Genomic DNA, 12,790 nt, shown 5'->3' on the forward strand with positions numbered 1-12,790 from the left:
GAATTGAAACCAGTGCTTGAGTGTACTGTTTATTCCTACGTGGTTGACCGTTAAAGTGTTAAGCAGTGAATATTTTTTACTTGCAGATATCCTTGACAAAGAAAAATTCAACGTGGAAGTGATAGTTCAGTGCATCAGGATTTCTAAAATGCCCCAGACACACCACCATGCGCTGCTTCTCCTTGGTGCTGTTGCTGGCATGTTTCCCGTAAGTAGTATCTGAAATGTATGTGTCGGCTCTTCTCTTCAGGTCCCAAATATTGTGAAGATTGAAGAACGTACAGAGCTTTCTGTGAGGAGAAACTCTCTGAAAGGAACAAGAGGCAAAATTTATAGGTTCCCTGCTCTTTTAGGGCTTTCTATTCCATTTTCCTTGAAAACAAACTTCTGTCTTGATGCTTTGGTCACTAGTCATTTATGACTTGCAATGAAGTGTACTGGAAACCAAAGAACCTTTCTGACAACAGCTGTGCCTCACCTTCCCGCTGTGGTCAAAGTTCTCATGTATTGTTTCTTCTTTCCCCTGCTTTTTTATATACATGAGAGAAAACATCTAGCCCAATAGCACAGGTATTCTTACAAGTTCCTATCTTGTACAACACAGAAATGTAGTTGTAGTTGATGATAAAACGAGATTGGTCTGATTTTGATCGACCAAGAAACAGACCTTTTCTGCTATGGATTGAAATTTGACTGTACACACACTCTTCTAAGATCATTTTGCTTTGAAACTATAAAAGCCGCAAAATGTATCCAGATGTATCAAACTCGGTACTTTCTCCTCACGTTTGGAAAGAGAGCATTTTTCCCAAAAAAGCAGAAGTGGAATGTTTTTTGACAAATCTGTGGAGGATTTGGCTTTTTTAATGTTGGGGTTGTTTTTCTTTGTCGCCATCTTATTGCCATCACTTGCTATAGGACTTAGCTTTTATTCTACATTAATATTGGTTCTTACAAGATTTTCAAGGTCAGAATACAAGGAAATATTTTGTATGAGTCTCATCTCTCTTTTTAAATCTAGAACACTCCATCAGTTCACTAAAACTGAACAAAATATGTGCCCACAACTTCTTGGTCTAAGTTCCAGCAAAATCTAGGAAGCTCTTGAGCTAGGTGACACCTTTAATCCAGCCTTCTTAATTACTGTGATTACAGTCTAGCCCCCAAAAAACACCAAAATTAAAATGACCATGGTTGGTTTCCATTGTATGATTGTAGATATTGCAGATGTTTTACAAATATAAGAAGGGTGGGTGGGAAAGTTACGAAAATCACTGGAATCTGTGCCACGCTCAAATTTGTGTTTCTGCAAATCTCCCCATGGCTGATTTTACTTGTCATATTACTATGGCACTGAGTTGAAGAATACAAGGTACTTCATCAGACTAAACTGTCAATTTCCACTCTTTAATTAGTTGCTTAGAGGTGTATCTTGGTTTCTAAATAATACTTAGAACTCTAACAATAACATAGTGAGTAGCTCTACAGGACACTATACATTTGAAATTAGTTTAGTGGAGATTTTGGAAGACACTAATGATTCTCATTTTCTTTTATAGGAATCTAGTGGCATTTGTGGGAAGGAGAAATGCCTTAAGGTGTAACATGCAGAGCAGCACAGTTCAGAAAATAAACTAATCTAATCTGTCTTCTTTTCCAGGATAAGGTTCTCCATAACATTATGCCTATTTTTACATTTATGGGAGCAAATGTCTTGCGTCTGGATGATACTTACACGTTCCAAGTAATTAATAAGACAGTGCAGATGGTTATTCCTGCTCTTATACAGGTAAATTTGTCTACCTAATGGAAAGGAACAAGTGAACAATAAGATTATTAATTAAGTAGAGTAAATGGCGTAGAATATCAGTGGTAGAATAAGTTGTAGCCTATTCTAGGATTATTTTTAGACAGCTATTATATACAACTATATTAACAGACTACTTCTCATCTGACCAACTCCAAGTTCATCACACTACTGCTTCTTTTGAATCTTATGAGCTCCGGCACTTTATAAATGGTTTAGCCAAAACAGTATCACAACTGGACCTAAGGAGGACCTGAAGCATACTTTAAGTTCAGGTTTTTCAACATAAAAATAGTAGGCAAGTTCAGTAGAAGAACCACTGGAAATATGAAGGAGGTTATTAGTCCTGTAATAGTATGTCATGGTCATATCAATAGTAGACATGGTCTGAAGAAAGTGGAAAGGTAAAATAAATATTTGACAAATGCTTTTATTCTTCCAGCTGGTGTTTGTGTGGGTTTTCTTGTTTTTGTCTGGACATCTTAGATAAATGGTTATAAATCAAAATAAAAATACATCATTGTTTTTCAAAGGGGACATTTTTTCTTCAGTCAGATTTCACTTGCACCTAATAAATCTTAAATTCTAGAGTCATTTGTAGATTTAAACATGAAAAATGCCATACAGATTTCCTATATAAAAATGAATTGGGGGAAAAAAAAATTTCTAACAGTGGGCTGGGGATTTCCCAGTGTATTTTTTAATGATATGTATACACATTTTGTATCCTCTTGCAGATCTCTGTTAGAGAAACCAGGTTGTCTGTCTCTCCTCTTTTTTTTTATTTAAAACCTTTCATAGCAGCTATCATAAGTTTCTGTGACAAATTATTTCTGTCACACACAGTCAATACATGTGAGGAGAGCCTAACGTTACTTACCTGAGATCATGTAGCCTACTTGTATTATTTTTACCAGGCCCTTGAATCCAAGACCTTAACTATCAGGCTTACAGGCAAAGTTTTCAGAAGGATGTGGCATTGCTTTCCCTTGAAAATGTCCTCCTTGTTTCAGCTGATGCCAAGTAACTTTTTTCTTTTATTTTTTTTCTTTTTCTTACTTTTTCCTTTTTTCTCTTTTCTTTTTTCATTTTTTTCTTCTTTTCTTTTTTTTTTATTTAATTTTATTTGAAGTATCTTCCTTAAACACTGAAAAGGAACTGTGTGATTGAAAACTGTTTATTTTGGAGCACTTATATTTTCCTTGAGATGATGCTTTGGTAATGCTGTTATCAGGCACGTAGTGCTTTCTCTCATTTTCTGAATTTACAAGAAAGAACTTACACCCATCTGTGATAATGTTTGAACTACTGTACCTGTTTGTACACAGGCTGAAGACAGTGATTTGTCAGAGTCCTCGGGAAGTGTGGAAGAGGTGGTGATAAAGATCATCCGTGTGTTTGTGGATGCCTTGCCCCATGTGCCGGAGCACCGCCGCCTGCCGATCCTGGCCCAGCTGATCACTACGGTGGGAGGAGACAAGTTCCTCTGGGTTCTCCTGGTGCTGCTGTTTGAGCAGTACGTGACCAAAACTGTGACTGCGACATCAAGCACAGACAAGGTTAGAAGACTAGTGGGGTCAACTTCATGGTCTTGCCTTTAAGAAGGTGCAAGATAAGCCCCTAGGTTATGCTAAAAAAAGTAGTGAGCTCTGAGCTTGTGCTACAGCAGAACCTGATGGTGATGTCGACTACGATTGGCATTGCAGATACAATACTGGTTTGTCCTAGAGCCTGAACAATAAATGAGATCATATTGTACAGCAATCCTTGACCTGAAGAGCTGATAATCTAATTATGAAGGGCTTCAGTATTTTTAAAGTTGGTTGAGTTTTTTTTCCTTTAACTGTTTGTGAAACATGACATGGTTTAGTGGGCATGGTGGTGTTGGGTTGACGGTTGGACTCAAATGATCTTAAAGATCTTTTCCAACATAAACGATTCTGTGCTTCTATGATACTGGTCTTCCTGTACAGACCAAGATAAAAACCCTATTATGTTTTTGTGTAGACAGGCCCTCGGGTTAGGTGAAAGCATGGTTTATGGGGAAAACTAGAAGAATTATTAAAGGAACATTGGTGAGAAGATACAGTCTTTGCTGTAGCCATTTAATCTCTTTCTACAACCTTTGGAACTAGGTTCTCTCCAAGATCTTGCTGCTATTACCTTTGGTGTTAATCCTGGCAGTATCCAGCTCACCATAGCATTTTCACAAAATCACTGAGGAGTTTTTGAGTCTTTTTATCATTACTAGTAATTTTTTTTTTAATTCTTTATTATTTTTTTTTATTTCTAAACCGTAAACAGGATGCTGTTCTGGAAGCAGACACTGAATTTTGGATTTCCATCTGTTGTGAATTTAATGTACATTCTCAGTTCCAGAGCATGATGAAAATAATCCAGTACTTGACAGAGCTGCCAGAGAACAAAGAAGGTAACCACAAAACAGAGCCAGCAAATGCATGTAAACCTTCCTATTACAAGGGACAAGGGATAATGGTTTTAAACTAAAAGAAGGTAGATTTAGACAAGATATAAGTAAAACATTTTTTACAATGAGGGTGGTGAAACTCTGGCACAGGTTGCCCAGAGAGGAGGTGGATGTCCCATCCCTGGAAACTTTCAAGGTCAGGTTGGACGGGGCTCTGAGCAACCTGATCTAGTTGAAGATGTCCCTGCTCATTGCAGGGGGGTTGGGTTGGACTAGATGACCTGACCTCTAAAGGTCACTTCCAACCCAAACCATTCTGTGACTCTATTACTTCTCTAGACAGAAGACGAAGGGATACCAAATTACTCTAATGAATATTTTTTTTAATAAAATGGCTAAGATATGGGATTACTTTTTTTTTAATCCTTTTAATTATAGATTAATTTGAGCACTTAGAATCAAACAATAGTTCTCATTTAGAAGGTACAGTAAATCATTTAGTTGAAATAAAAAGCTATTATTCATAGCAGACAAGGTCACAGGGACTACCAGTCATTTTTGGGTTTTTTCAAGGTTTCATTTCTTTCTCCTACAATATAGTGGAGCAATAATTGAACAATATGTTTTAATACTTTCCCAGTCTGTTATTTCAAAGAGCATTGGGGAAGGTGTGTGAGGGTTGTTTGTTTCTTTTTTAAGTTAGGGCTTGCCGTATTTGTTGTTTGAATACATTTTCTCGGCCAGGAAGGACCAGGTCATGACACTGAAAGCAGCTTTCCCAAATATGTGACGCACAATGTATGTGGTCCTGCCTCAAAAGTCTCTTTTGTTTGTAGCCAGTGTACCACCTATAGCTTTAGCACCAAGAAAAAGGAAGATTCTTCACATAAAAATGATCAGATGGAATGGCAGTGAAATGGCACTACTTCTTTTGAGGCTGCTGAAATGAAAAAATTATTTCCTGTGGTATGTCAGAGCATCTTTTTTGGAACTTTGACACAATTTTGGATACCGCAGAATGACTATCCTTGATAGGCATCTGACTGTAATTTTACTTTGTTTCTGTCATCAGAAATCAACTGTCTTTTTCTCTTGGCTACAAATTTGTTTTGTGAATGTTTTCAGCAGATGATCCTGGGCCAAAAACGTCAAGAATATGCAAGACAAAGCTAAAAAATCAGGATGGGCAGCTCTTTAATGTGGAGTCTCACTCAGACAAACAACTTCGGCATTTCAAATTCTTGTCAGTCTCCTTCATGTCACAACTTCTATCTTCTCAGAGTTTTGTGAAAAAGGTAATAATGGCAGATTGCTTTTAAACTGATCACATTAAGTAATTGCACCATACTGTAATAGATGAGGTTTAATTTGCTTTTTAGTAGAGCTTTATATTCAAAGGGGATCTGTCCAGTGTATCTTGCTGACACCTTTATTGAAACAGTTTTGAAACCTCTCAGTAATGTTAATTATTTTTTAATAAGGCTTTTCCAGATAGACTCCGTTTGTGTGATCAATGAATACGTAACAAACTGAAATTCTGGTCCCAGTGGATTCCCACCGGCTTTATGGAGTCTGGGATTTCACTTGTAGTTCGTATAACTCCAAGTTTGGTGTGGGACTCATGCTATTAACTCTGAAAAGACAAAATAAATGTTACCAATTTTAGGCTGCAGGTCTAGCTGGAAGTAGTTCCCCGTTTTTCAACTGAACATCATCCACCAGCATGAAATGTGTTCGCTACTGTGACTGCATTGCCTAAGATTCTCAGATTTTCTTGTAGAATGATGGCTTAAGTGCAACTGCAGTGCATCATTACCATGTTAGTGGACACTTTCATTCAGAACAAATAAATCTGTGTGTATTGGGATATTAACTTAATGAGGGGATGTAAGTTTCACACTTAGAGTTTTCATTCTTCCTTTTCAAACCAGATAGTTGAATGTGAAAAAACAGAAGAGCTGCAGAACTTGGAACAGAGGTATGATTTAAATCTGCTCACTTCTCCTATTTCTAGTTTTTACTGCAACCTGGGAACATTTTTTTAAGTGTAGTCCCATTAGAGTATTTTTGCCAAAGTTACTTTTAATGTAGTCCCCGGCAAGAAGCTGTGTTTATTATGTGCAAGTTATTTGCGTTTTGTTATGGTTTGCCTTTTTTTTTTTTTTTTTTTTTTTAATATATGATGTAGTTTTTTTATTTCTGAAAGATTGCTTTAACCAATATCCACTCCTTCTGTATTTCTGATAGTGCTTCTTTACATACGTGGCCATAACTATTATGCTGTTGATGAAGAAGTCTCTCAAAGAATTACAGATTTTTAGCAAAACATACCATTTCCTTTGTAGGAAAAAAAAATCGTTATTCACAGGCGCCCCTGTACTGGTGTAAGAAAATTACCAGTAATCACAGATCACAGTTGTAGTCATTGGGCTATAACAGCCAATGATGCAAAAATGAGGGTTTCTTTTGCAGAGGCTTAACTTTTATGTTTGTTCTAAGCGAAAAAGGGTGTAGGATTTATTTTGTGTTCCTTAAAGGCTCAATTTTACAGATTGTTTTTGTTGTGAAGTAGAGTTCTTAAGTAGAACTACTGTTGTATGTAGATGCTAATTTTGGGGGTACCAGGTAGACTTCTTTAATGTGCACAATTGTCCTTATTGCCATAGCTTTTTGTTAGTATGTAGATGTGATCTGCTAGTCTCTCCATTAGGTATTTCATTTTCTTTTATTGTTGCTGTTTCATGAAATTTTATGCTTTCCAGTAATAGTCAACTTCTTTAGTGTCCTTGTTACTTACTAAAAGATGCTTCCTTCCATCTAGGCTATTAGAAGAAGTTCTTCACTATATAAACACTGTGGCATCTTCAGTGGAAGGAAATGTGGACAAGCCAACAGCCAAATTTTGGAGGGTTCTGCTTAACAAGTCCTATGATATGCTGGATAAAGTATGTCTCATTAGCCGTCATGTTAGCAGTGGGACATTTCTGCTTTTGCTTATTAATATGATTATAACCTTTGTAGGATTTCTTCTTGGATTAGGACTAATCTTTATTGGATGGTCTGCAACCTGGTGCATCATTGTTTTAACTCATCTAACAACTTTAATAACTACAGCTAACAGTTTAGACAGAACAACCAGAGGGGAAAAAAAAAATCAGGAATGCTTGTTTCTTCTAGTCAGTATTCTGCTGGCTGGAAGCAGTCATTTCACTGTCTGTCTGGTGGAGAAGAATGGATCTTGGCAGCATTTCTCACTGTTAAGTGATAAAATGATTTAAATAATGCTAATGGAACTGTTGTATACTTCTACTTGGAGAAAAAAATCCTGATGCTTTTCCTTCTAATCACTTTCTGATCAGAAGTATATTTGTAGAACTGGACTGGCTATCTGATTGCATGTTGTTGAGCAGTCTTTTCACAGCTTGGTTTGTTTTGGGGGTTTTTGTGCCTGTGAAGCATATTCCAGTTGTCATGATGTACATGCACCAGGCACTACCAGAAGTATTTTAGGGTAAGGAGGGATAGCTTACCAGTGTAGACAAAAGGAATTGCTGAGGAAATCTCGAAGCAAGTGGATAATGGCTGGTTAGCAGCCAGTGGACATACATTAAGTACTGTAACTGGAACCTGCTTCGTTCTTTTGCTTGCCTCGGATAAAGCATTGCTAGCCTGTCCTCTTTTCTTTGATCCTGAAACCCACGTAGGAAGTTGAAGAGAGTTTACCTGTCTTATTTGGAGCCTACTATGTCACAGTGCATGGAAGAGGATTTATGGTATTGTTTTGTTTGTGTTTTCTTGTAGGTCAATGCCTTACTGCCAACAGAAACCTTCATCCCTGTAATTAGGGGACTAATGATGAATCAGCTCCCATCTGTAAGACGTAAGGCAATGGACCTTTTGAACAATAAGGTGCAGCAGCGCACAAAGTGGCAGAAGAGCCAGGTGAGGCGAAGTGGTTAAACTCGGTTCCTTTAGCAGAAGTACCCAGAGAGAGATTGATGTAGAAGTGGTTTGCTCTATGTGAAGACATCAAGTACCAGTGCCAAGTCTGGCAGGCAGCTCCTGAGTTGTGAGACAATAGGCTACCTGCCCCTAGTTACCTTGCAGGTTCTGAGTTTCTAATTATATGTCTAATGTGTGTGTTCTCTTGTCCTCTTAGATCCAGCAGCTCTTGGAGCTAGTTCCTGAGCTTATTGCTGTTGTGCAGTGTAAAAGAAAGGAGGAAGAGGAGGAGCAAGCTATCAACAGGCAGACTGCTTTGTTCAGCCTCAAGCTACTCTGCAAAGGTTTTGGCACAGAAAATCCAGTGCCGTTTGTACCTGTTCTGAAAACTGCCATCGATCTAATTTCTTCAGAGGAGGAAAAGAATGTGATGGGAAGTGCTTTGCTTTGTATAGCTGAGGTCACCTGTACCCTGAAAGCCCAAGCAATACCTCAGCTTCCAAGGTACTGTTGGGTTCTTCTTAACACAACCAGCTTCAGCAGGCATTAGTTATACTAAAATACATTACTGAAGGAATGTTCATGAAGGCCGAGTGGAACTCTGCCCATGTGTGTGTTTCGTGTAGATAAAAATAATGGTATTTACTGTGCTTGAAGGAGTTTCCTGGTCGTAGAACAAAGAAGCTAGTGCAGAAATTGTGTTTTATAATCAGTAGAGTTCCCTCTGGAGTCTGCTACTGTGAACAGAGAGGCAATCTTGATGGCTTTAGGGAAGTCAGACCATGTTCTCTATTTTTACTGTAGAACAGATTGCATTTAAAACCATGATAACAGTACAGTTGGAAACCCTGCATGCTGCATTATTTTATTCTCCCTATGCAAGAATTCAAGCATCTTACTTGTTGCTTTTAAGACTGCTTTATCTCATTACAAATACAAGTTTCTTATTGTCATTAAATCTTTAAACTACTAGGCTTTGAGCAACCTGGTCTAGTGAAATATGTCCCTGCCTGTGGCAGGGTGGTTGGACTAGATGATCTTTAAAGATCCCTTCTGACCCAAATCATTCTATGATTCTGTGATTCTAAACCCAATACCCTTCATTAGCTTCGAAAAAACGAAATGCAGCAGAAGAGCCCAGAACACTGAGTCTTCTCAAATACACATGTAAAAATTGATGTGAAAATTGTCCCTGCAGGCTTAAGAGGTGGATTTGTGTGATTGGAGAAGTGCCTCCTAATGGTCAGTCGTTTCACCTTTCTCTATTTATGCTTGGTTATTCACAGGCTGATGCCAGCACTGTTGAAGACTTTAAAAAATAAGAAGGAGCTGGTCTCCAATGAGATTTACTTGCTGAGTGCTGTCACTGCTCTGCTGAAGGTTGCAGAAACACTACCACACTTCCTTAGTCCTTATCTTTTGGATTGCTTGCTGCAGGTGAGCTCTCTGACTCCTACAGATATGTAAAGGGGGACAGGATCTGCCCAGTTCCTAGAAGAAGCTACAGAGGTAGTTTTTTCTCCTTCAAACAAGTAGGAGTGTGTGCCATTCATGTGGAAGGTCGTAACGTATTACCCTTCTACTCACCTTCTTACACAGATAACTAAGATACAGAATAGAAGAGCTGCCTCCTACTCCTCCCTCTGATAGGTTGTAGTTTGCCTCTTTGGAAAGGGAGATGAATCCTGAAAGATCATTCTGTAATATCCATGATCTCATCAAATGTGTACCTAACAGATCTAGTTAGGGTAATTCTAACCCCCTGCTGCTGACACATGCATTTTTTCAGTGTTTGTCTTCTGAAGACAGCGAAGCTCTCTACAGAGGCATCTTAATTGTAAGGTGTTCCAAGTGGCGCAAACAGCAAAATTCTCATCTGCCACTTGCAACATTCAACTACTGTATAATAAGTTCTTGAGCTGTTTTAAATATGCCTAACTTCTGTTGGATTTCCTGATAGGTTGTCCGCTTGGAAAAGATTGTGGTGGAGTTTGGTCCTTCTTCCCAGATAAGCTTACGCGTAACATCATTGAAAACTATCCTCGCTACAAGGCTTGCTCCTCGAATACTCTTGCCTGCAATTACAAAGTGTTACAGTGAAGTGGCAAATACCCGGAAGGTAAGGATTTCTTTCATTCGTTTGCATTGTGATTAAAAAGAAAGGAAGGAAAAAAAGAAACAAGAAGTGCAAAATTTGGCTCATTTGTCCCGGCTCTGTCCCCTCCCAACCTCTTGCCCACCACCAGCCTACTCGCTGGGTCAGCAGAGTGAGAAACAAAGAAAGTCTTACACTGTGCAAGCACTGTTCAGTAATAGCTAAAACACTGGTGTGTTATCAGTGTTGTTTTGTTCACAAATCTAGAACACCACCTTCTGAGCAGCTATGAAGAAAATTAACTCTATCCCAGTCAAACCTAGCACAGTCTTTATATCATCTTTATTTTCTTTTGTACCACAGTGGTGGCTCAGGAAAGTTGACCTGGGAGAAATGCACCAGTTTAATGTCCTTAGTGTGTTAGATGATGAAAGCTTGAGAGATCATCCTGTTAATAAAGGCCTTGATTTATCTGCTACGAACACAAGTTGAGTCATAATTTTCATCTGGGCTTTGCTCCCGTCTCATAGGCACAAACCTTTCAGACTTAACTGGTATCTCCAGTATTGGAGAGGGGAGACCAAGCTCTTCTCAGCAATGCTACTAACTTAAGCCCCCAAAAAGTACAGGAAGAAGTTTATTTATTTTATCGACAATATTTTAATGAGTGAATGTGTGAAGTGCAAAAATCCAAGTCCCTCATGTTTCTCCTTACTGTCAATATCACAGTTGCCTTTGCATTGCTTTGCTTTTGTTTTGGCAGAACTGCCTGCGTCCCCTTATGAACATTTTGAAGGAGCACATTGTTGGTATGGAGAAGGAGCACCTGATCTCCCATCAGTCTGAGCTGACGGCATTTTTCATGAAAGCCCTGGACTTCCGAACAGAGCATGCCGAGGTGGCTTGTTTAGGGGGATGAACAGCAGCAGCTCAACCTCTACATGCTAATTCTATCTGTTGTTTTAAAAAATATTAGTAGTTTCCATTGCATATGTGCTCTGAAATTCTGGGTATCAAATATTCTGTTCTGGAATTGCTCTTGGTGTAGAAAACATTATGGTTAGGTATTTAGTCTAAAACAGACAAAATGAAAATGTGCTTTGAAAGCTCAAATTCTTACATTTCAAACTTGGAATTATGTTTTTTCATTTTTCTAGGATGATTTAGAGGAAGTTGGTAAGACAGAGGCTTACGTTATTGATTGTCTAATAAGTATGGTTATGAAACTTTCTGAGGCTTCTTTTAGACCCCTCTTCTTCAAGGTAAGAAATTTAACTATAATTCATCTGCATCAGCATATTTTGTATTTTCCAGTGTATAGACACAGGAAAGAGCTAATCTGCCTTTCACTTTCAGCTCTTTGATTGGTCCAAAACAGAGTCTACCCTAAAAGACAGACTGCTGACATTCCACCGAATAGCAGACTGCATTGCAGACAAGCTCAAGGGTCTCTTCAACCTGTTTGCTGGTCACTTAGTGAAGCCATTTGCCGAGACACTGAACCAGGTCAACATTTCTAAAACTGGTAAGTTTTTAATGACGAACTACAGAGAGGCACTGGCAGGCTAACTCTAATTGCTGAAAGAGGTTAATTATAATTGCTGAAAGTTTAGTCTTACAGGATTTACTTCACAGCACATACGTCTCATTTCTCTCTTTCTTTTTCTCTCATAAATAAGGCATCTTTCTTATTCTGACGGAACCAAAGGATATTTTTCATCCATGGGCTCTGGGCTGCCAGTACAAAGTTGAGACCACATGAAAATTTTCAATGTCAGTCCCAGTGAGTTCCATGAGAATGAAATTGTGTGTAAAGAGGGTGACTTGTTTCTGTTGGGGCTTTTTTCTTTTTTTTTTTTTTTTCATTCACTGACTTCTCTTATATGCTGCCAGTATATTCAGACTCCTCTGCTTTCTTAGCAACAATAGGTATTACTTTTTTGTATGGGGAGCTATTTGCCCATCCCATTTGTAGTGACCTGAAGAAATTCTCCATATCCACAGATACGGCCGAGCACTTTTCCTATAGCCTGTGGCTATTCTCTTTTGTCCCCAGCTCACCGTGAACGGCAGTAGCAGACCTGCGAGGGCATTAGCTAAAAGCCAGATAACATATTGCATTCACTTTATTCTTCTGACTGATGAGTCTATAACTGCTATGTAGTACATCCTTTAGCTATATTCACAAACTAACGACATTTCTGTCTTGTGGGGAAGTTTTGTATTTTCTTTTTTTTTAATTATTATTTTTTTTTCCTTCCTCTTGATTCATATGTAGATGAAGCTTTCTTTGACTCTGAGAATAGCACAGAAAAGAGCTGTCTACTGTTGCAGTTCACCATGGACTGTCTGCACAAGCTCTTCCTGTTTGACACCCAGAAGTTCCTCAGTAAGGAAAGAGCAGAAACCTTGATGATGCCTCTGGTTGATCAGGTATTGACAAACACAAAAAAACAATTCATAGCTGGGTTTTTTTCTCATCTGAAAGATTTATTATTTTTTTTTAACTATCAGGCCT

The 12,790-nt window shown here is 38.4% G+C and overlaps 1 protein-coding gene across 3 annotated transcripts in view; it reads left to right on the top strand.

The window, feature by feature from the left end:
- HEATR1 (HEAT repeat containing 1) overlaps window positions 1–12,790 on the top strand; it is a 39,221-nt gene that overhangs the window by 24,500 nt on the left and 1,931 nt on the right. Inside the window, exons 28-43 of one of the 3 annotated variants that reach the window (XM_049830699.1) lie at window positions 87–208; window positions 1,661–1,789; window positions 3,136–3,366; window positions 4,112–4,238; window positions 5,361–5,530; window positions 6,167–6,213; window positions 7,057–7,180; window positions 8,037–8,177; window positions 8,395–8,681; window positions 9,464–9,614; window positions 10,138–10,296; window positions 11,036–11,170; window positions 11,430–11,534; window positions 11,629–11,797; window positions 11,952–12,055; window positions 12,551–12,593. In XM_049830699.1, the coding sequence (XP_049686656.1) occupies window positions 87–208; window positions 1,661–1,789; window positions 3,136–3,366; window positions 4,112–4,238; window positions 5,361–5,530; window positions 6,167–6,213; window positions 7,057–7,180; window positions 8,037–8,177; window positions 8,395–8,681; window positions 9,464–9,614; window positions 10,138–10,296; window positions 11,036–11,170; window positions 11,430–11,534; window positions 11,629–11,797; window positions 11,952–12,034 (2,180 nt within the window). In that variant the 3' untranslated portion in view covers window positions 12,035–12,055; window positions 12,551–12,593. Of the gene's footprint in view, window positions 1–86; window positions 209–1,660; window positions 1,790–3,135; window positions 3,367–4,111; window positions 4,239–5,360; window positions 5,531–6,166; window positions 6,214–7,056; window positions 7,181–8,036; window positions 8,178–8,394; window positions 8,682–9,463; window positions 9,615–10,137; window positions 10,297–11,035; window positions 11,171–11,429; window positions 11,535–11,628; window positions 11,798–11,951; window positions 12,056–12,550; window positions 12,706–12,790 lie in introns of those variants that run through there. The other 2 variants (XM_049830697.1, XM_049830698.1) reach the window with 2 other exon arrangements.

Source organism: Accipiter gentilis, chromosome 28 (genome assembly GCF_929443795.1).
Source record: "Accipiter gentilis chromosome 28, bAccGen1.1, whole genome shotgun sequence".
NCBI lineage: Eukaryota > Metazoa > Chordata > Aves > Accipitriformes > Accipitridae > Astur > Astur gentilis.